Genomic DNA, 23,591 nt, shown 5'->3' with positions numbered 1-23,591 from the left:
TTAAAAAGAGAACAGCTGGAATGCTACAGAGAGAAGAGCTTCTAACAAGGTGCTTCTAACAAGGTAGGAAGTGCTTCTAAAAAGGTAGGAAGATGGAAAAAAAGAATAAATAAAAAAGAATCCAGTGGTGGAGGGGCCCCCATGGGGAGCTGGGCTAAGGCCGGGCGGCAAGAGCCTTCAGGACAGAAAGCCCCGTCCTGGAGAAGCAGGAACTTTAGCAATCTTCCTGGACAGAAAGGCACTCGCAGGGAACTTGGGCAGGATCCCAGGAGGGGCAGTGGAGCCCCTAGATTCCTGGGGTCACTAACAGAGGAAGTGTGCCCCAGGGGAGAGCGCACCACACACCGCAGGCGGAGCGCGGTCAAGGGCTGGAGCGCATACCCGATGGGGCCCTGGGAGCAGCTCAGGTGACGGCTCTGGGCGGAGAGGGCTGCGTGGCCCTGGGAGTGCGATTCCAGCGGCGCAGGCCCCGGATCCCAGAGCGCCGGGGGACACAGCCCAGGATCCTGCACTCCCCCCGGGACAGGTGGAGGAGGGGAGGGTACAGGACAGCAAGGAGACTCCTGCCGCCAGCCCCCCATCCCCTGAGCTGAGCAGGTTAGCGCCCCCCACCCCGAAGCACCTAGGCCAGTGTGGACTGGGACAGTACAGTAGTTACTGCAGGAGGTGATGCCAGAGCTGGAGAGCTGGCCACCGCCAGTGGGATTGTTCCTCCTGGTGTCACCCTGCCCCTGGGAGGGTCAGGGCCACCAGGGAACAGGGGCCTCACAGGAAAAACAGCTCCCACTTAGCCGTGCACCTGGCAGGAGGCGGGCAGCTCCCCCAGGTGCACACACCTGAGAATCAGCACAACAGGCCCCTCCCCCAGAAGACCAGCTGGAAGGACAGGGGAAGAGCAAGTTCTTGACCAAGCAGCACTGGAAAGTTCACAGGAAGTCGAGAGACTTATAGTATATAGAATCAGAGGATACCCCTCCTTGTTTTTTGTCTTTTTGTTTATTTTCCCCCTTTTCTTTTTCCTTTTTTTCCTTCCTTTTTCCAGTACAACTTGTTTTTAGCCACTTTGCATTGAGCAAATGACTAGAAAGAAGAACTCACCATAAAAGAAAGAATCAGAAATAGTACTCTCTCCCACAGAGTTACAGAATTTGGATTACAATTCGATGTCAGAAAGCCAATTCAGAAGCACAATTATAAAGCTACTGGTGGCTCTGGAAAAAAACATAAAGGATTCAAGAGACTTCATGACTGCAGAATTTAGATCTAATCAGGCCGAAATTAAAAATCAGTTAAATGAGATGCAATCCAAACTGGAGGTCCTAACGACGAGAGTTAATGAGGTACGAATGAGTGACATAGAAGACAAGTTGATGGCAAGGAAGGAAGCTGAGGAAAAAAGAGAAAAACAGTTAAAAGACCATGAGGAAAGGTTAAAGGAAATAAATGACAGCTTCAGAAGGAAAAATCTACGTTTAACTGGGGTTCCAGAGGGCGCCGAGAGGGACAGAGGACCAGAAAGCATATTTGAACAAACCATAGCTGAGAACTTCCCTAACTTGGGAAGGGAAACAGGCATTCAGATCTAGGAGATAGAGAGATCCCCCCTAAAATCAATAGAAACCACTAGACACCCGGACATTTAATAGTGAAACGTGCAAATTCCAATGATAAAGAGAAGATCTTTAAAGCATCAAGAGACAAGAGATCCCTAACCTTTATGGGGAGAAGTATTAGGTTAACAGCAGACCTCCCCACAGAGACCTGGCAAACCAGAAAGGGCTGACAGGAATATTCAGGGTCCTACATGAGAAGAACCTGCAGCCAAGAATACTCTATCCAGCAAGGCTCTCATTCAGAATAGAAGGAGAAATAAAGAGCTTCCAAGAGGCAGAAACTAAAACAATATGTGACCATCAAACCTGCTCTGCAAGAAATATTAAGGGGGATTCTGTAAAATAAAGAGGAAGTCCAAGGAAAAAGTCCACAAAAACAGGGACTGAATAGGTATCATGATGACACTAAATTCATATCTTTCAATAGTAACTCTGAATGTAAATCCCATCAAAAGGCACAGGGTTTCAGACTGGATAAAAAAGCAAAACCCATCTATTTGCTGTCTAGAAGAGACTCCTTTTAGACCTAAGGACACCTACAGCCTGAAAATAAAAGGTTGGAGAACGATTTACCATTCAAATGGTCCTCAAAAGAAAGCAGGGGTAGCCATCCTCATATCAGATAAATTAAAATTTATCCCAAAGACTGTAGTAAGAGATGAAGAGGGACACTATATCATACTTAAAGGGTCTATCCAACAAGAGGACCTAACAATCATGAATATTTATGCCCCGAATGTGGGAGCTGCCAAGTATATCAATCAATTAATAACCAAAGTTAAGACATACTTAGATAATAATACACTTATACTGGGAGACTTCAACACAGCACTTTCTGTAAATGACAGATCTTCTAAGCACAACATCTCCAAAGAAACAAGAGCTTTAAATGATGCACTGGACCAGATGGATTCCACAGATATTTACAGAACTTTACATCGAAATGCAACTGAATACACATTCTTCTCAAGTGCACATGGAACTTTCTCCAGAATAGACCACATACTGGGTCACAAATCAGGTCTTAACCGATACCAAAAGCTTGGGATTGTCCCCTGCATATTTTCAGACCATAATGCTTTGAAACTAGAACTCAGCACAAGAGGAAATTTGGAAGAAATTCAGACATGTGGAGGTTAAAGAGTATCCTGCTAAAAGATGAAAGGGTCAACCAGGAAATTAGAAAAGAATTAAAAAGATTCATGGAAAGTAAGGAGAATGAAGATACAACAGTTCAAAATCTTTGGGACATGGCAAAAGCAGTCCTGAGAGAGAAATACATTGCAATAGAAGCATCCCTCAAAAAAGTGGAAAAACCTCAAATACTAAAGCTAACCTTACACCTAAAGGAACTGGAGAAAGAACAGCAAATAAAACTACGCCCAGCAGAAGAAGATAGTTAATAAAGATTAGGCAATCACACTTTAAAAAAAAAAAGAATTTATTATTCATTCACTCATGAGAGACAGAGAGAGAGAGAGACAGAGAGATACAGAGACAGATAGGCAGAGGGAGAAGCAGGCTCCATGCAGGGAGCCCGATGTGGGACTTGATCCCAGGACTCCAGGATCATGCCCTGGGCTGAAGGCAAGGCACTAAACTGCTGAGCCACCCAGGGATCCCCAACAATCACACTTTCTAATGTACAATTCAGTTCTTTCTTTCTTTCTTCCTTCCTTTCCTTTCTTTCTTTCTTTCTTTCTTTCTTTCTTTCTTTCTTTCTTCCTTTCTTCCTTTCTTCCTTTCTTCCTTTCTTCCTTTCTTCTTTCTTTTCTTTTCTTTCTTTCTTTCTTTCTTTCTTTTTCTTTCTTTCTTTCTTTTCTTCCTTTCTTCCTTTCTTTCTTTCAGATTTTTACTTATTTATTCATGAGGGACACACAGAGAGAGAGGCAGAGACATAGAGGAGAAGCAGGCTCCAAGCAGGGAGCCTGATATGGGACTTGATCCTGGGCTTCTGGGATCATGCCCTGAGCCAAAGGCAAACGCTCAACTGCTGAGCCACCCAGGCATCCCAGGTTCTTCTGTTTCTTACTGGTAGTTGAGAGAAATGTATTGGAATATCTCATCATGAGGTATGGTTTGTTGCTTTCTCCTTGTTGATGTGCTTTTGTTTTACATACATTCAGGCTATTCTTTTTAGATACATACAAATTTATAATTACTATATCTCTATGTGTGGTGAAGTTAAACTTCTAGCATTTATCATGTAGAAATATTATGTCTATTAATACCTTTTGTCTTAAAACTTATTTTGCTCGACATTAATATAGCTACATTGTTTGGACTGGCCCTTGCTTGACATTGCTTTTTCTCCCATCCTTTTACTTTGAACTTTTCCATGTCCTTATGCTTTAGGTATATCTCTTATAAATAGCATGTAGCCAGATTTCAAAACCCACCCTGACATTCTAATCACATATTATTGCTATTTTTAAAGACAATATTAGTTTTGATTTACATGCAGTTTTGCCATTTTATTTGCTTACCCATTCATTCTTTAATACCTGATTGTCCTTCCTGGATTATTATCTTTAAACCTGTTTGGGCTGCTCTAATAATATACCATAGACTGAGTGGCTTATAAATAACAGAAATTTGTTTCTCACAGTTCTGGAGGCTGGGAAGTCCAACATCAAGACCCTGGCAGATTTGATGTGTTGAGGGCCTGCTTCCTAGGTGGCTATCTTTGTGCTGTAACCTCACATGTCAGAAAGGGCAGGGGAGCTACTTGGGCCTCTCTAGAAGGGCATTAATCCTATTCATGAGGGCCCTACTATCTTTCAGTGCCCCACCTCCTAGTTGCATCATCTTGGCAGCTAGGTTTTCAACATATCAATTTTGAAAGGACATAAACATTCAGGTCATAGCGATTATTTTCCTTCTTTTTGAAGCATATAATTTACTTGTTTATTCATACATCCATCCAACATGTATTTATTGAATACCTAAGAGATGTGAAGTGCTTTTCTCAGTGCTTAACAAATGGTAGTGAATAAGCTAAACAAAAATTGCTGCCTTTGTGGAGCTTCCTATCTTGTGGGGGGAGATTGGCAATTTAAATGCCAAAATAAATTGTATAGTTTAGAAGATATTGAGATGTTATGGAAAAGAATAAAGTAGAGCCAGGAAAAGGAGATTATCTGCTCGTGAGTAGGTGGTAGGGAGGATATAGACAGAGGTTAGGTGTAGTATTAAAAAGAATGGTCCTTCATTAAGTGTAGGTCTCTTGGTGGTAGGTCTCTTAGGTCATTTTACTTATTTACAAATGGCTTCGTTTTATTCTTGTTCCTAAAAGATAATCTTGTGGGACACCTAGTTCTGGGTTTATAGTTATTTTTCTCTGGGTACCTTGAAGATATACCACGGTCTTCTGGCTTTCATTGGGCTTCTGAACATTGTGTCATTCTGTTGTAGGTGATGTTTTCTTTCTAGCTGACTCATTTCCTTTCTCTGTGGCTTCTGGGAGATCTGTATTTTTATATTTTATCAGTTCTGGGAAATTTTAGCTTTTTCTCTTTCATTATTTTCTCATCTTTATTCTGCCTGTTCCTTCTAGTTGGACAAATGTCAGGCTTTCTCTCATCTGTGTGTATTTTTTTTTTTTTACCATCTTTCATGTTTTCTATCCCCCCCCCCCACTTAACAATCATCATCAAATGTGTATTAAATGTTATATAAAGCTAAATGTGTTATAGTATAAGGACAGAATTAGAAAATTTGTCCATGACTTGATGTTTTGAATTCTTGGTTGTGTGCTTTTAGATAAATATATCAGCTATTGATTTTTTTTAGTAGTAGACCTTGCATGCAGTGCAATGCACATGTCTTAGAGTATATGATTTGATGAATTTTGACATGTATAAAGCCGTGTAACCCATATTACTATCAGAATATAAAACATTGCCATTACTCCAGAAAGTTTTCTCATGCCTCTTCATAGTCAAGCCCATCTCCCGAGACAACCGCTTTTCTGCTTCTTTTTCACCATAGAGTGGTTTTACCTTTTCTAAACCTTCATATAAATGGAAGCATATATTCTGTACCCTGTTGTGTCTAGCTTCTTTTACTCAGTGTACATCTAAAGGATTACCCATACTGTCATACATATCACTAGTTCCTTTTTGTTTCTGGGCAGTCCTCCCCTATTGCCTATATCATGTTTGTGTACCCATTCCCCCCTTGATAGACATTTGGGTTGTTTCCATGTTTTGGCCGTTGGAGTTAAAAGTGCTGTGAACATTTTTCATAAGTCTTTTATTGTACATACTTTGATTTCTCTTGGGTAAATACTTAAGCTTTTTTGCTGGGTGTATATTTAGATGAACATTTAAAATTTTTGATTTAGAATTTAAAAATTGTGGTTAATATTTATTCCAGAAAAATAAGAAGCCAAATTGGATATATTCATCATCATATTTTTAAACCCATATTTGAAGCCATTGAGGTATATTCTGTAAGTATTTTGATCAGAGGAATGCAGTTTAATGATCTAATTAATATTATCTCATGGACTTTCTCAGACTTATTGTTAAATTCCTTAACTTTTATTTTTTTATTTTATTTTTTAAAATTCCTTAACTTTTATTCTGACTCCAGTATATCTTAGGTTTACATTCCTTAACCAGTGGCTCATTATAAGTATAAAGTAATTTTAATTGAACAACATATGAATTATAATAAATATGATTTAAAGCTGTATATATAAAACTACCCTCGTGATTTTTACTATTCAGCTTTGTGATGATTTAAGTCCTGATTATGTTCATCTGGTCTCTTCCATCACTTACTTATACATGCTCACTCAACATGCATACTGAGGCTCTCAGACTATTATATTTTGAAGCAAAAAAGCCCATAATTCATCATTTGAAATATTTTAAAAACCATTACTTTTTCTACCTTGAAAGTTGCAAGCCTTAGAACACTGTCTAGGTATTGTGCCATATGGAAAACATTGTCCTTTGCTGTCTTTGAGGGTTTGGAATTTTTAGGTGATCGATCCTCTGGAACTTTGTGATGGTATGAATTTATAATTAAAGCTGTAATGTAGATATATTAAAGTACCTTAAAAGCATAGTTAACCTACTTTAGTTTTATTTTGATCTAAAAATGTTTCTGTTAACTTTTGTTGAGTGATGTAGGGGATAAATAACAATTTTCATATAATTTTTTTCTCTGTTGTAGATATGTTTGAAACTAATTTGTGTAGTGCTGCAAAGATATTTAATATTACTTATTAAAAAAAGAAAATAAAGGATTATTTAAGAATAGACATCTTGACTGTAATTTACAGAAACATTGTTTATAGTATGGGCATCGGAAAGGTGATTTTTCTAATGAGAGAAGAAAAAGGTCATTGGGTATTCTTATATCCAAATTTTCTTTGATTTCAGCCATGCCAGATATATAAGTAGATAATTCTACCTAAATCAAACTTTATTTATACATACCTGATATATTCTAATCCTATAGGGGCCCCACTGTGGGGTTGGTTTGTGGGAGATAGGCATGGAGCCAGATCTAGGTCTCTTAGCCAGAGCTAATTCCATGGTTAGAATACTCAAAGACAGCAAAGCTTTCTGCTGCCATTAATGTACTGTCATATAGGGCATAAGTCATCTGCTTTTCTCAAGTAGAAACTCATGCCAATTATAATGCTGTGCATAAACATTAAAAAGGTGTATTATGAAGGTTTGTTATCTTTTCAAAAATATATTTGTGTTTTTTATTGGATTAGGATAATCCCACCATATATACCAGTTTTAGGATGGACATATATTTGAGATATTATTTTTGCATTTTAACTATTTGATATCTGAGTCTGTGTAGAAGAAAGACGAGGTTAATGAGATAAGTAACTGATAGATGGTGTCTCTTGGCAGATTTCAGAGTTAGAACACAGATTAGAGGCATAATTTTCTGGTGGGAAGTACCTAAACTTTGTTTTAAGGTGTTTATTCCTTTTAAAGTAGTTCATGTGTCACTTAATTTAATTTTACAATAATTGTATAATAGCCATCTCCAGTTTGGAGCAGAGAAAAGTAAAAACTTTTGACATTAAGTCCAACATGATTACTAGTTTATTGGTTACTTGAAGAAAGTTTTATTTCAGTATTTTCCATGACATGTGCAATCTCTTTGCTAACTTTATATACATGTGTTTATTGTAAGGGGAACTATAGTTTATACAGTTGCTTTTTAGTCACAATTTTATCAAAAAGTAATGCAAATAGCATGTTTCAGTAGAGGACAATAGGTGCATGTGTACCTATGTGGTGCATGTACTTTTAAGTATTTATGGAGTGTAAGAGCATAATAGTAGCTCTATATAGTAACAGTCATTGTGTGTTTTTTAACCTTTCTAAGATTTCATTTCTATACAAATGAGTTTTGTGAAATTATTATGGCCAAAATATCAGTGTTTATCTTTCACTCAATTTATCTACACTTCATAAAAATGCTTAAATATTACTTCATCATCCTTAAATTTGCCTTTCAGTATGTGAAATCTACGAACTAATTCTTGAATATTTATGAAGTAATTCTGATTTTTGCAGGTGTTGCAAGCCCTTAGGAATATGTAGCTTAATTTGGAACAGGATTCTCTATTTTTTGCTTGATTTTTCATTTTTAAAAACCAAGTTACAGTAAATCCACCTATGTATTATATTTTTATATCTTTCCGTTGTTGTTTGGTTAGACATGATAATCCTCATAGTTTATAATATCCTGATTGAAATGCTAAGAGAATTGTTTTATAAGTAATGTGTATCATTGTGTATATGTCATGTATACCCTCATGTATCCTCTTAAAATTCCATTTTACAGAATGCTTGGGCTTAGCCATCACAGTTAATAAAGAGCTAATGAAGAATACCTTTTCTTGACTTTATTGTTAAGGAAAGTATTTTACAGTTTCTGTTTACTTGTATGAGAGTTGTCTATTTCTAAAAGAGCCATTACGAGACCAGTACTTCAAAATATTTTATAGTATGTTCATTGTGGTATGACCATGGTGATATGCTGCCAGTTGATATTTGAACCAGATAGAACTTAAATCTTTTATGCTGACATAATATTAGTCTTAGGTGGTTTAAGTTTCTCCTTTAGCAGATTTGTGTCCATAAAATTATTTGCCTTAAAAGGAGTAGAACAGATGGTTGGCTGATATAATTAATCCTGTAGGATGCTATCTTACCTTGTTTCTCAGGGTGGGGTCTGGGGACCAGCAACATCAGCATTACTGGGGAGGTTGTTAGATGTACAGTTTTGACCAATGCTAGATTACTTAATCAGATTTTAGATTAGATTAGATTACTTAATCAGAATTTGCATTTAACAGATTCTCAGATGATTTGTGTATACATTAAAGTTTGAGAAGGCCCCCTGTAGGAGACATAAGATTTGGCATCTGGATAAGGAACAAACACTTCTCTATTTGAAGTTGCAAGGCTATAAAGATTTAGGAATTATTTCTTAGAATAATGAAACAGATGTTCCCCCTTTACATTTCTCTTTAGGATTATTCATTTTTTTCCCCTGGAATAAAATGTGTCTAATGCAATTCTTTACTTTCCTACTTTCATCTTACCTACCAAAGAAGATAAATTTTACTTCTTCCATACCAAATGAGCAAACCCAGTTATTGTTAAGTCTTCCCTAAGATCGTGGCATCCTCTGGATTTGCATAAAATTGAATCTTGTGAAAGGAGATGGAAAACGGAGGCCCTGATGTTACAATTGCCTGGCATCTATCATCACTTGTTTTTCTTGTGTCTGTGACATCAGAGATGCAGACATGCTTTATTTCCTCCTAACTGAAGAATAAGTATGCCCAAATGTCTGCTGTGTGCAAAACGGAACAATGGTCAGACCTTTACTCAGAGAGTTTACAGTCGGGATAAGGAACTATCCTTGAATGTCATGTATTCTCCCACCTGCAGAACTGTGCTGTTCTGGGATATGGCCTTATGGATCCATTGGCCAGATGTCCCCTGGCTGTGGTTAAAAGGGAGAGGGGAAATAAAGGACTTATTTGAGTCAGTTACGTGTTTTCTAGTAAAATAAGTAATGTCACAGTGTATCAGTATATTTAAGAGGAGTTAGAATGTAGAGCAATGTAAATGTCTAGATGTACCTTCTCCTAACAGACTTCAGAACTCTCTTCAATGCCTGAATATGTCATTTCAAAAACTTATTAGCTAGGGATCTCTCAGTAAAAATGAAGTCTTGCTCAGTAGTATGGGTAATAAACTACACAGGAGGAGGCGCTGGTCTTGTTGGGTGTGGGGTTGTCCCTGCCTCCTTCATGCATTCTTGAGGGTGGCGGTGAGGGTGGAAGTCTTGGGTTCTGGGCCACAGTTTAAAACCCAGTACCCTAGAGTGAGAACACTGCAATGACTACTGTTAACCTACAGACCTGCAGTAGCCTCTCTTGTTAATATATACAAAGATTTTTTTTTTTTTAATGAAACTCTTTTCCTGTTTTCCATGATTCTCATTTTTATCCAGAATTGTAAAGTTTGTCTGTCTTGCACAGGTGACCCAGAAATCTTTGACTAGGAGCAGCTGCTAGTAGTCCATACATGCGAAAAGCCTTAAACTTGTGGACCTGGGACAAGACACAGAAATGCAAAGATGCCTCCCAGGAATGTATAGTTTTCTACTATATAGTTGGCAAGCATATTATTAATACAACAGAGAAAGGCGGTGGCAATAAATTTCTCACAAGCAAGGAACAGTAAAAGAAAATTATTGCATAGTATACTTCAAGAATGTAAAGGCCATTCTCTTCATTTATTGTCCTGAATATACTGCTTACTTTTTAGAAATTTGTATATAATATTTAAAAATATACTAATGCATTTATTGGTTCATTTATGCCATAGGTCTTTTCCTTTTACAGATTTTCAGTCACGAACTTAATACTGGAGATTAGTGTACCGCGATACACTAATTTATAGTAGATGGTGTTTTCTCTTTCTCCCTTAGAAAGGCATGCTAGGCTTATTATTAGAGAAAAGCAACAAGACACCTTTTGCTCAAGATTTTTCAGTAGAAAATACATTTTGACTTGAACAGGGTTTTAGTGGCAACTTGATAATAGATGATTTTAGGAGTTTGCTGAATTATGTCATGATTGTACTGAGAAGTGCTATGTGGTCATATCAAACTGTGACACACTTTGCATAGTGAGTGCTCATGCCCTGCTTGCTCTCCAGGAGAATGACGCAGGCACTTTGGACACAGTGGGCGCCGTAGTGGTGGACCACGAAGGCAACGTTGCTGCTGCTGTCTCCAGTGGAGGCTTGGCCTTGAAGCATCCAGGGAGAGTTGGACAGGTAAGTCATTACGGGGTTTTTAAAAGAGCTTTTTCAATTTAAAATATGGAATTTTCTAGCTCACCATTTTTTTAAGCCAGTAGAAACATTTTTTCTTTAGGAAAAAAAAATTACTGTGTGTGTGTGTGTGTGTGTGTGTGTGTGTGTGTGTTGTTTATGTTTATGTAATAAAAATCATCAAGAACCTTTTCTAGATTCTAAAAAAAACCCCCAAAAACCTTTCTCACGGTAAGAGTTCTTTTTGATCTTTACAATTAGTAATACTGTGTTTTGTTACTTCCAACAGGCTGGGTATTGGGTATTTAGTAGACAATCAAAAAATAAGAGTTGATACTCATTTTCTTTCTTTTTAAAAATTATTTATTTATTTATTCATGAGACACAGAGAGAAAGAGAGGCAGAGACACAGGCAGAGGGAGAAGCAGGCTCCATGCAGGGAGCCTGACATAGGACTCAATCCTGGGTCTCCAGGATCAGGCCCTGGGCTGAATGCAGTGCTAAACCGCTGAGCCACCCGGGCTGCCTCTCATTTTCTCTCTTTGCAAATGAGACTTCTTTTCTTTCTTTTCTTTTCTTTTCTTTTCTTTTCTTTTCTTTCTTTTTTTTCTTCTTTTCTCTTTTCTTTTCTTTTCTTTTCATGTAAGACATGCTCAGTCAGCCTTCCTCTGAGTTCCTGATGAGGACTGGGGCAAATGTTATACACTCTATACAAGAATCTTGGGGTGGCTGGGCCAAGACTCCTACAATGTCATTCTCTGTAGGAGTAAGCACTACCTGATTATATCATTGCTTGCTTTTTAGGTGGGAAATGATTTTAGCGTTACATTGTGTATTTCCTCTATTGGAGGAACAGTAAAATTTTAATCCTCTAGATCCCTCTTCTGATTAAGCATTTTAGCTATTTTATAGACTAACCAGTATATCAGGTCACCAACACATAATACCACGCAAGAAATCGGATTTATATGTAACTGTTTTATTTCCGTTTCATTTGTGCATCTTCTTCACCATTCCTCCTTCCCCCATCTCCAAACTTTAGTTCTATACTGAGAATGATGTTTCACAATCCATTTGATTTACTAAGCTTTCTGAGCATAAACCAACTTATACATTATTTATGGGCTTAATATTTGTTGAGTGAACTAATGACTCATGGAGTCTGTTAAAGTAGTTGCAAGGGTTGTGCCTAAGCTCAGTACTTGGATCTCATGTTACATGCAGAGCACTGCTTGGCATACTCTATATGGATACTTTGTCCATCACATTTAAAGAAGAGTAGGTATCACAGTTGCTTTGGACATGGTGGTTAATGAATGCTTGGAGCAGAGTGATCTGATTTATGGAGGACATCTTTGGAAAGCTCCAAATGATATTCCCTGATCTGCCCTTTATAGTGTACAAGCCTCTTATAATCCTGTGGGGGGATGGGGTAGAGAAGAATAATTAATTTTGTGCTACTCTTTGCCTACCGTACAAAGGGGATTTATGGGGAATGATTACTCAACATGTGTACAATGCTTTGAACTCATTATAAAAAGCTTTTGTCTGGTCATGGTGTTTTTCCACATTATAAAGCCCTGTGTATTTGTCAAGTTTGGAATGAGAACCAAGCTTGGCATATCAGATTTGGATGCCTTGGTGGAGAAGGAGAGAGAAAAGCCAGCATAGTTGCCTTCATTGCATTGTAATTCCCATGACTTTCTCACTGTTTTTTGTTTGTTTTGGTTAGCAAAATAGCAGCAACAGAACCAAGGATAGTTCTGGACTATGTTAGCAGGATATTAAATGAGCAGTCTTAAAAAAAAAAAAAGAGCAGTCTTGAAGCCATTCTGCCACTACACGTGGGACTGTCCTGGAAAAAGAAATACTTCTATAAAACTTAAATGTATTGATTTGCCTCACTTAGCTAGTTTATGAAGACATAGTTTGTGAGAGTTGAACATCAGCAAAGGGTGTGATGGATAGGAGTAAAGGTACCTAATAGGAAAATATGTTTGCTTAATTGGATGATATTGCATGGATGGAGAAGATGTAATAAGCCTGGAAATATGTAAGCATCAGATGACAGTAAGAAAGCATTCTTCTTGACAATCAGGAGGGAAGGAAACAAAATATACAAGTAAAGTATTGAAAAAATGACTTAAAAATATGCTGAAATGAGATGCTTTTAAATATATTTTAAATGCACAAGTGAATTATTTAAAAGTCTTAGCATATTACCCTGCTCTAGATATATTATGATAACTGTTCAGATGGTAAAATGGCAATTTGAATTAGAACTTATTTGCTTGTCTTACCAACAATAGTTAAAATTTACAAATAGGAGAGGAGAAGGGAATTATTATATTCCATTCTCCCTCCACCCCCAATGGAGCCCCACACAAATAGGCAATAGAGTTTAGTGGTTAAGAGTGTGAATTTTGGATTCAGGTAAACCTTTATTCTAATCTCACCTCCCCACTTAGCATTTCCTTACTATAAACAAGTTGTTCAATGTCTTTAAGCTCCACTTTCCACAATTGTAAAATGAGTATATGTGACTATCTTACAAAGCTCTGGAAGATTAAATGATGTAATGCATTAAAATTGCTTGTCACAGTCCGTCATAATATAGCTATATATTAGCTGTAACTACTGTTTATTAATCTCTTGCTTATGTGCAGCAAATATGTTATTCATGTGATCTTATAACAACATTATGAGGCAGGGGTTTTTGTTATGCTCATTTTACAAGGGAAAACCAGTCCCAAAGAAGATTAAATAACAACAATAATAATATTTATATGACCTATTTTTACTGAATGTTAATACCTTTATTAAATGTTAATGAGATTTTACTACTGAAAAGAAGGAAGCTTGTTTTTGTTTTTTAAGGCCTTCTTAAGGTTGTTATGGTTTTTAAAAAAGATTTATTTATTTATTTTAGAGAGAGAATGGGGGGCAGAGAGAGAGAGAGAGAGAGAGAGAGAGAAGCAGACTCCTAGCTGAGCATGGAGCCTGATGTGGGGCTCGATTTCACGATCCTGAAATCATGTCCTGAGCCGAAATCAACAGTCGGATGTTTAACCGGCTGTGCCACTCAGGTGCCCCAAGCTTGTTACATTTTATCCAAAAAAGTAATAGGAGAGAGACAGTCTCTGAATCTTTCTTTTATTTGACCTATCACTGTCTGAACTCCATTGATTTCAGAAGATTAAAAAGGAAGACAATTTTAAGTCATGAAATTGAGGGGAAGTAGCATAAAGGGATTTTGTTTAGAGAGAAGAAACAAAGACTAAGTGTTCTTTTCTTTAAAAAAAAAAAATGACCTCTTTTACGTTTCTAAGAGATGTCCTTGTGGCTCTATTTGCTATTTTTGGATGCAGGCTCCTGGGTCAAGATAATTGTGGGGAATGGAGTCAGGCTCCCGGTGCATGGAGCCTGCTTCTCCCTCTGCCTGTGTCTCTGCCTCTCTCTCTCTCTCTCTTTCTGTGACTATCATAAATAAATAAAAATTAAAAAAAAAAAGATAATTGTGGGGAATGGAAAGGACAGTAGACTAATGTCCAGGGTTTTCAGTGAAGGAAGAATAGGCCGTTCCCCTCAGGTCAAATGTCTTCTGAGGCTTTGGCTCACTTAGCACCTGTCCCAGGTAGTACCAATTGAATGGCTTATCCCACAAGTTTGCTAGTTTTGTTCTGAAATCCATGTGCTGAATCCCTTCGGTAGGGCCTTCAGTTCCCACTCTGACCCAATAGTCTTGTGTATTTTAGAAGTGTGGTGTTTCAAAGGCTATAATAGATTTTCTCCTGTTTGCCATATTGGGAATGTTGTATTGAATTCTTGGTTCTACTTTTAAGAAGGCTTTGTCAGTGATAGCTAGGGATGGCAACTATGGATCGCATGAACATGGGAGACTTCATCTCCAATTATCTTGGATTTTGGAATATTTCTCAAGGAGGGTGATTAGGGGAGTAGAGGGTGTGGGTGTATCTCAAAGTCTTAAGGAGTAGTTCTAGGATTCTCTGAGTGAGGAAGGAGTACTCAGGGCACTTGGATAGCTGTTTTGAAAAATTTAGAGAACTTCAGCAGGGAGGGTAAAGTAATTCCAGAGAGCAGAACCAGTTTTAGTTGGTAGAAGTTATATTAAATCAGATATTCCTTAAAGCAATCTAAGGAAGAACTTTTCACCAAAGGCAAGTGTCCAAAAGGGGAATACATTCCCACATGAGTATGGAGGTTCTTGGTATCAGAAGTGCCTGGAATGTTTCATGGAAATTCCTGCTCTGGGTACAATATTGAAGGAAATGAGTTCTGAAGTCCTCATAAAAAAGAATGGAGTATTGAAGAAAGCTAGTCTGTCTGGTCACCATTCCCAGTCTTAGCTTCTTCCCCAAGTCCTTACAAGTGAGCTCCTAGAAAAAAACAGTTACTATTTTATGGGAATACCTTTTTTCTTCACCAGTCATAAGTCATACTGAATACTCAGTGTATATTACAGCATGTCTTCTTTTTCTTTTTTTTTTTAACTCAAAAATATGTTTAGAAATCTTTTTGTATTAGTTCCTAAAAGTCTTTTTAAAAATTTAAATATTTATATTGAACGTCTGCAATGAATTCCACATATTGCTAGGCCAGTGTTTAGCCATTTATTTACTGATGGTCATCTGTGCTTTCAGTTTTCCATTCTCACCAAACTTGTGGTGATGAGCATTCCTGAGCAGGCTTTCTTGTATTTCTTTATGCTAGCTATCAAAGGGTTTTTCTAATTCTGCTTCTAACTAAGGACTAGAAGAGTTATCAGTTTCCTTTCCTTTCCCAAAGGCAGAGAAGTCATTGTGGATATTGAAGAGATGAATCCAGACATTCTGGGGGGCATTATTAAAAACAAAATAGGAATGATTGTTACATTCTTTTACAAAAATTACAAATAGTAATTTGTGTTATTGGTGGTTTCAGACATATAAATCTGTTCTATCACCTCATAAAGTGACTAGCTTGAATTGACCTTTTTGGCTCCTTTCTTTATATCTGGCCAAATCCGGCACAGTGGTAAGCATATACTCGGCCCTTTGGTAATAACTGTTAGCAGTTCCTGTTGTGCCACTTATAGAGAGCGTGGCAAAAGCCTTTCTAGACAGGATTTGTTACAGTATGCCAGGAGGACCACATGCATCCCAGGCCCCTTGGGGCCCTGATAATAATGCCATTTACTTGGTGTAACCATTTGCTTGGGCAACCTCAGACCACTGAATCAGAAGTATCGGGGAACCACAGTCTTATCACCAAGCTTCTCTAGCAGTTTGATATATACCTAGTTTGAGCACTATTTTAAGGCAGCCACAATGATTTCAAGGAGTTAGAAGAGAAAAATTTGTCAGAACTAGCTGACAAACTACAGTAGGGGAAAGGTTGTTCAAGGAAGAAAAAAACTATTGTTGATGAGAGTCGAAGAAACTTTCTTTTGCTATTTTCTGAAAACTTTTAGATTAATAGAGTAGTTGAAAATATAGTTTAAATACTGTTAGGACCATTGTTTGGGAGATCTTATGCAGCCTCTGGTATTATTTCCCAGTTGATATGAATTGTTATTAAACCAGTCTTTATTAGATAGGTATGATTTTGTCTTCTGTTGAAAGCAAGTAATTACATATAATATTTTTGAAATACACTGTATATCTATTTTCTCTTTTCCCAGGCTGCTCTTTATGGATGTGGATGCTGGGCTGAAAATACTGGAGCTCATAATCCCTACTCCACAGCTGTGAGTACCTCAGGTATTTGCTGCTTTCATGACCATTTTTCATAACTGCAACATTGTAGGTCACTTAATGATTGAAAGTATTTTTATGTAAATGCTATGCTGAGACACTGTATAGACAAGAGCATTTATGTATGAAAGGTCTTTGATATGTGGGAGCTTTTAAGGATTCTTTCACAGTGTAAATGTCCCAGTGTAAATGTTTTGCTAACATTTCATTACAACTCTGTAGTTAACTATAACAGTTAAATTTTAATGTTTCTTTTTCTCTAGTGACTCATGATAGTTCCAAACTTAGATCACAAAAGATACAAAAGTGACAAGGTATTTCAAAAACTAAGATAATCTTTTGAATAATATGTTGGTATAAAATATAAAGTGTATTTCAAAATGTGTGTACATATACATGTATTTAAACATTTTATTTATTTATTTGGGAAAGACAGCAAGAAAGTGTATGCACACAAGCCAGAGGAGGGGCAGAAGGAGAGGGAGAAGCAGATTCCCCAATGTTCAGGGAGCCCAACGAGGGGCTTTATCCTAGGACCCTGAGATCGGGACTTGAGCTGAAGTCAGACAGTTAACGGATTGAGCCACCCAGGTGCCCTCAAAATGTGTATTTTATGACATCTACCCCTCTACACTTTTTTTTTCCCCTGTACACTTTTAATTAAATGTAGGCCCTCTTTTTATATCTGTGTTAGAAGTCATTATCATTTAGAAATTGTATGTAGTGTTTGTGTATGTGTGTGAAGAGTGGGAGTTTAATGGGTAGAATGGTTGTTGTCTAGATCCAGGTTTTCATATGCTTGTGCCAGTTGTACTTGAAGCCTTTTCTCTCAATGTGGTAATATGCGTGGTTGACAAAATAATATTGGTTCATCCCCTTTGCTGTGTTATCTCTCAAGTTATAGTCCTAGGCTTTCTCCTCCATATCCTCAGGCCTTATCAGGAGGATGGATATGGCTGCCTTTCCTTCTTTTCTGTATTGTCATACTAACACATTACCCAGCCCAACCCAGCCCTCTTTTCCTGCTTACTCTTGACTCTGTGATCCCTGATACAGGTAGCTCTATGCTTTTGTAGCATAGATCCTGGAACTCTCTTGGTTTGTCCTGCTTCTCTGACCTACTCCATCCTGACTCTCTTTGTAGACTCTTCCCATTGCTATCAGCTCTAGATTTGGGCGTCTCTTGGTTTTTCTTCATTTTACTATATATGCTTTCTCTTGGTGATTTGGTATTATTGCTGTTCTTCTGATTTCAGCAGTTATCTCTTAGGATATTTGCTTCCATGTCTATCTCTTCTGGACCTTTCTCTGGAGGTCTACATGAGTCTTTTTTTCTGATTTCCTGTTGGACATGTCCCTCTGGGTGTCATCTGTGCACATTAGATTCAGATGGCTCAATGAAATGCCTTATTCATTAATCACATCCCTTAGCCACCAAATTTCTCATATGTTCCCTCTCTCTTTTCTTGCCATCACTGTCCTATTCTTTGTTCAGACTTGAAATCTTGGTACCATTTTCAGGTTTGTTGCTTCTGTCCATTTCCTTCCATCAGTGGAAAAATAATTGTGTGTCACTGATCTATCAGGTGAAGTCCAAACACGAATTAATGTTGAACCTTAACCATACTAATATAATTGGCAAAAAATTGATTTTAATTCTTTCAATTTTGAAGAGATGAGTATGATATGAGTTAATTTTTTAAGAGATTCTATTTATTTATTTATTTGAGAGAGAGAGAGAGCATAAGCAAGTAGGGGGAGCAACAACGAGGGGGGGACAAGCAGACTCTGCATTGAGCACAGAGCCCGCCATGACCCCGAGATCACCACCTGAGTCAGACACTTAACCACCTGAGTCAGACACTTAACCTACTGAGCCACCCAGATGCCCCAATATGAGTTAATTTTTAATTTAATATTGATAGCACATGAAATTTTCTATGCATAATATTTAGGAATTAGCTTATGTACATAATTAAGTATGACCCTATGTCTATAGAAAATTGTGGTATTTGAGCAAACTAAAGTCTAAAAAAGATAATTCATTGTTTCATTTTTATTTTCCAAAAGACGTATTAGTGTCATATGTGGTGTATTGACTTTATTTTTGGTCAATATGTTATTCATTGAGTTCATTACAATTGTTTAAGTGTTATTCTCATATCTAGATGTTTGGAGACTTGGATTCTTCTTTAAGCTGAAATCCTGAAAGCCTGCCTGACTTTGTCACTTTGGAAAGGAAATTCATTCTCTTTGGGATTGTCCACCTCTTTCCTTTTTTTTTAACTGGTAATGTGAAAGTTGGAATAGGAATACATTTCATCAATTTGATTATATTAAGTAGAATGTCAGTGGGTGGGTAAAGCTAAAATTGTAAAATTAAGGTCTTTTTCCCTTCCCCTTGGATATTTCCTCCTTTGCACATCTTGCATTAGCTGAAAATAGTTTCACATGACTAAAGATAACTTTAGGTTTCTAGTTCATGACATCCAGTGCAGCTTTTGAGCTTGAATGCCCAGTTTGTCCTGTTGTATCCTTCTGAAGTTTAAGGACTAACTGTCATCAGCCCTCATAACTTGAGAATAATAGAGCAAGTTTTTAGTTCCTTCCATCCCAGGGACTTTGTGTGATTGCTTCAGTCTTGTTTCTCCTGGGGCTCTTGCTATGAGGTTGACAATGGAAACACATAGCAGAGTTGGGTGACCAAGTCAGAAGAAAGGTGGTGCACACAGAATTTTGCAATTGTTTGGCCAAAATAAAACTGGTGCCTTCGGCTTTTGTAGAAAATTTAGAGACCTAGCCTACATTTTAGGTTTATAGTTCTTGGAAGGTGATAATTGAAAGGCAGAGTGAAGATAGTTATGGCCAGGGTAGGGCTCTCCCAAGGCCAGACAGGCAATTTGATCATTAACCTGAGGGATAAACTCTAGCATCTTGTTGTCATCATTGGGTGCAGAGGAATGAATGGGGAATGGGGAAGAGTAGTGTGGCAGGAATTGGCCATGGAAACTCTGACTAATGTTCTGGCATCATGGATTTTGTCTAGCTAGGAAGGCAGCAGAGTAGACACCTGGGTTCTTGTGCAGACTCACTCACTGGCTGAGACATTGTCACAGGGTTATTTGTAGAGCAGGAATACCTGCTATTAATATTAATCTAAAAATTAAACTATTAATACCTTAATATCTGTGGGTATTGAATAAGTTGACATATGGAAGGCACTTAGCATACTTCTTGGCTTAGATTAGTAGTTCAGTACTTAACTGTGTATTGTTGAATCTAAGTCACGATCTTTTATAAAACAAACTATTATTTAAAAAATATTGGTTGATTCATATTTTTTATTGTAGTAAGAGCACAATATGAAATCTATTTTCTTAACAAAGTTTTTAATGTATAATACAGTATTTTTAACTTTAGGCACAATACTGTACAACATATCCCCTGAACTTATTCATCTTGCATTTTTGAAACTTTATGAATTTTTTTATTTTTGGAGAGGGAGTGGAGGAGGTGGGCACAGGGAGAGGGAGAGAAAGAATCTTAAGCAGATTCCATGCCTAGTGTGGAGCCAGATATGGGGCTTGATCTCACAACCCTGAGATCATGACCTGAGTGAAACTCAAGAGTCGGATGCTTAGCTGACTGAGCCACCATGTGCCCTGAAGCTTCATGAATTTTTAGTATCAACTCCCCATTTTCTCCTTCCTCCAGTACCTAGCAATCACCATTCTACCCTTCTGTGAGTTTGACTATTTTAAGTGCCTTATATAAGTGGAATCATGCAGTATCTATCCTTCTGTGACTGGCTTATTTCACTTTGTATAATGTCTTCAAGGATTATCCTGTTGTATGTGGATTTTCATTGTTAAAGTTGAATAATATCCATTATATATATATATACCACATTTTCTTTATCCATTTATCTGTTGATACATGTCGGCCATTATTAATAATGATGATGTGAACATGGAGGTGCTGATATCTCTCCAAGATCTTGATTTCCAGTTCTTTTGGATAAGTATCCACAGGTGGATTTGGTGGATCATATCATAGTCCTATTTTTAAGTTTTTGAGAAACCTCCATACTGTTGTCCATAGCAGCTGCACCATTTTGCTTTCTCATGAATAGTGTACAAGGGTTTGAATATTTCTACAGCCTCACCAACCTTTATTATCTCTTGTCCTTTTAATACTAGCCATTCTAATAGATATGAGGTGTGTCTCATTGTGATTTTGATTTGCACTTCCCTGATGATTAATGAGATTGAACACCTTTTTTATGGACCTGGTGGTCATTTGTATGTCTTTGGAGAAATGTCTGTTCAAGTCCTTTGCTGATGTATTAATCTTACTATTTGTTTTTTTTTTTGTTATTGAGTTTTAAGAGTTCCTCATATCTTTTGGATATTACCACCTTATCAGCTATATTATATGGTTCATAAATATTTTCTCCTATTGTATAGATTGCTTTTTTATTTTGTTGATTGTTTCTTTTTCTGTGCAGAAGCCTTTAGTTTGACTTAATCCCACTTACCTATTTTTGCTTTTGTTGTCTATATGATTAGTGTCATATCCAAGAATATAACCCATATAAGATACATATACCAAGAGTGGGGAGAAGACTGTCAATTATAGAATGACAGACTTCTTTCTCATCACTTAACACATGGTTGTTGCTTTACAAGAAAATAAAGAATTTGGGGATTTTCCTCTGAAAGTCCCCAAGAAATATTCGCTGCACTGATAACAATGTCATGTTCCATTGCTATTTGCATGCCTTCCTACGTTCATAATTTTTGTTTCAATCCTATATCATACTGTAATCCTTTTGAACATAGGGTAAATGACAAACTCAAAACTTGTAGTTCTAACATGGCACATAACTCAATGGAAGGGCCAGCAACTGGAACAGCTTACCTACTTCTAGAGGCAGTGGTAGCTATCTATGTCACAGCTGCAGCTTGGAGAGTAGCACAGGAGGATGCCATCAGTTATAATGTATGTACTGATTTCAGAAAATATTCAATGTGGAAAAAAATACTTCAGAATTGATAAACTATAATAAAAGCTTTTCTTATTCTCAGCTTTATGTGTGTGTGTGAAAATAACAATTTATTTTAGGCTTTCTTAAGCAGTGACATAAGCTCTTGAGAAAAGGGGATCTGTGGGTATATTTGTGTTTCCTGAGTACCTGGCACAGAATTTTGCACTGAGTAAGTGCTTACTAGACAAATTAAAATTAAGACAAATGATGATTATTATAATCAAAGTTGCCAAGAGACTGGAACCTAATTATTCCAGTCACTAAAAAGAACGGATAATTATATAAATGTGACAGAGGTACTAATTATTGCTACAATGGCAGTCATATTACAATATATAAATGTATCAAATTAACATGTTGTACACCTTACATTTACACAATGTTATATGTCAAATCTATTTGTTAAACAAAAGAAATGTGTATGTGATTTCTCCCTTTTCTAGAAGACTGGTTGTCATTTCAAAAAGATTATTCACCATGCAATTTCTTTAAATAGTACTTTAAAATTGGATTTAATTTGCCAAAGTCAGAATCACACATAATTTTTCAGTAACACATCAGATGCCTAATGTAAGATACATCTGTGGTCTTTCTCTGGCTATGGAAAGAAGAGCAGATTGAGGATTAGAAGATCAGAAGGAGGAAAAAAGAGGGGAGATTAAGTTTATGCTCTGATTGACCTTAACATTGGTATGCTATTACTTGTCTGCGCAGTATGTTTTTTTCTTAGAATCAGTGAGTCCGGGGGGTTATATGGCAGCTGACTAGAGTTCAGGAGACACAGGCTTCAGTCCTCTTCCTTGAAGTGTTTTGGCATGAAGAAAGCTCTGCTATATGGTTTTCTGGTATATGGCCCAGTGATTTCTGACTTTGTAGGTTCTTTGATTTTCTAGGTTTTGGCTCTGGGTAGTTCTAGAACCCTCACGGTGGTGAGAATGTGGCCATGGCTTGCCAAGAGTAGGTTCAAAGTTGGGGTGATAAAAAATGCAAAAAATAAGACCAGGCTTTTGCCTTAATATCTGTGAGCCAATGATTCTGAGCCAGCCCTCTTCCTCAAAGGCTGGGAATTAATGTTATCCCTTCTTGGTTCTTCAACCTAATGAGCAGCCACAAGTCTTCCTCTGCTCCTCTGTGGGAGATTGTCTGTTAAGCCAGTGCTGCAAACCTCTTCCCCAGGGACCTTTCTCAGAGGCACAAGGCAGCCCTCCCTACAAGAGTGGAGTCACATAATACAGGAGCCAGTGGCTGACCATTGGTGAGACATCCACATGTACTATATAGTCATTGTTCTGGGGTGCAGAAGGGGTGGGGAGGCAGGCAGGAATACATGCTTTTGCTTCCTTTTTAAGAGTAGCCATTATGGGATGCCTGGGTGGCTCACTGGTTGAGCATCTGCCTTTGTCTCGGGGCGTGATCCCGGAGTCCCAGGATCAAGTCCTACATCGGGCTTCCTGCATGGAGCCTGCTTCTCTCTCTGCCTATGTCTCTGCTTCTCTCTCTGTGTCTCTTATGAATAAATAAATAAAATCTTTAAAAAAAAAAAGAGTAGCCATTATTTCTCTGTAGGATTCTCTGTCACTAGAACTCTTGGTGGCTTAGCCTCCTGATTAATGTCCTGAATAAAAACCTTATTTTAGCCAGGACTCTGTGTGTAGGTCACCTAGGGGTTCAGCCTCTCTTCCCACTCTCACCTATTTTTGATCAACGTTTCAAAGTGAAACATCAAGGAGTTACCTGTACTTAAAGTTCAGTATTTTTCTCAGTTCTCTCCTCTCATTTCTCTTTACATCAGTCAGGCCATCCCTCTCTTATCACCACCTTACCAATCTGTTCTTGTCCA

The 23,591-nt window shown here is 37.5% G+C and overlaps 1 protein-coding gene across 14 annotated transcripts in view; it reads left to right on the top strand.

Moving 5' to 3' along the window:
• TASP1 (taspase 1) overlaps window positions 1–23,591 on the top strand; it is a 349,892-nt gene that overhangs the window by 96,783 nt on the left and 229,518 nt on the right. For 10 of the 14 annotated variants that reach the window (XR_011996969.1, XR_011996971.1, XR_011996970.1 and 7 more), the window contains 2 exons: window positions 10,835–10,954; window positions 16,632–16,710. Coding sequence is in view for 7 of the 14 variants with exons in the window: in XM_072736405.1 (XP_072592506.1) it covers window positions 10,835–10,954; window positions 16,632–16,710 (199 nt within the window). In the remaining 7 variants the exon portion in view is untranslated. The remainder of the gene's footprint in view (window positions 1–10,834; window positions 10,955–16,631; window positions 16,711–23,591) is intronic. The other 4 variants (XR_011996974.1, XR_011996973.1, XR_003235512.2 and 1 more) reach the window with 1 other exon arrangement.

This window comes from Vulpes vulpes, chromosome 14 (genome assembly GCF_048418805.1).
Source record: "Vulpes vulpes isolate BD-2025 chromosome 14, VulVul3, whole genome shotgun sequence".
NCBI classification, from domain to species: Eukaryota; Metazoa; Chordata; class Mammalia; order Carnivora; family Canidae; genus Vulpes; species Vulpes vulpes.
The sequence above is the reverse complement of the archived record's forward strand: the minus strand, read 5'-3'. Positions and strand labels throughout refer to the sequence as shown.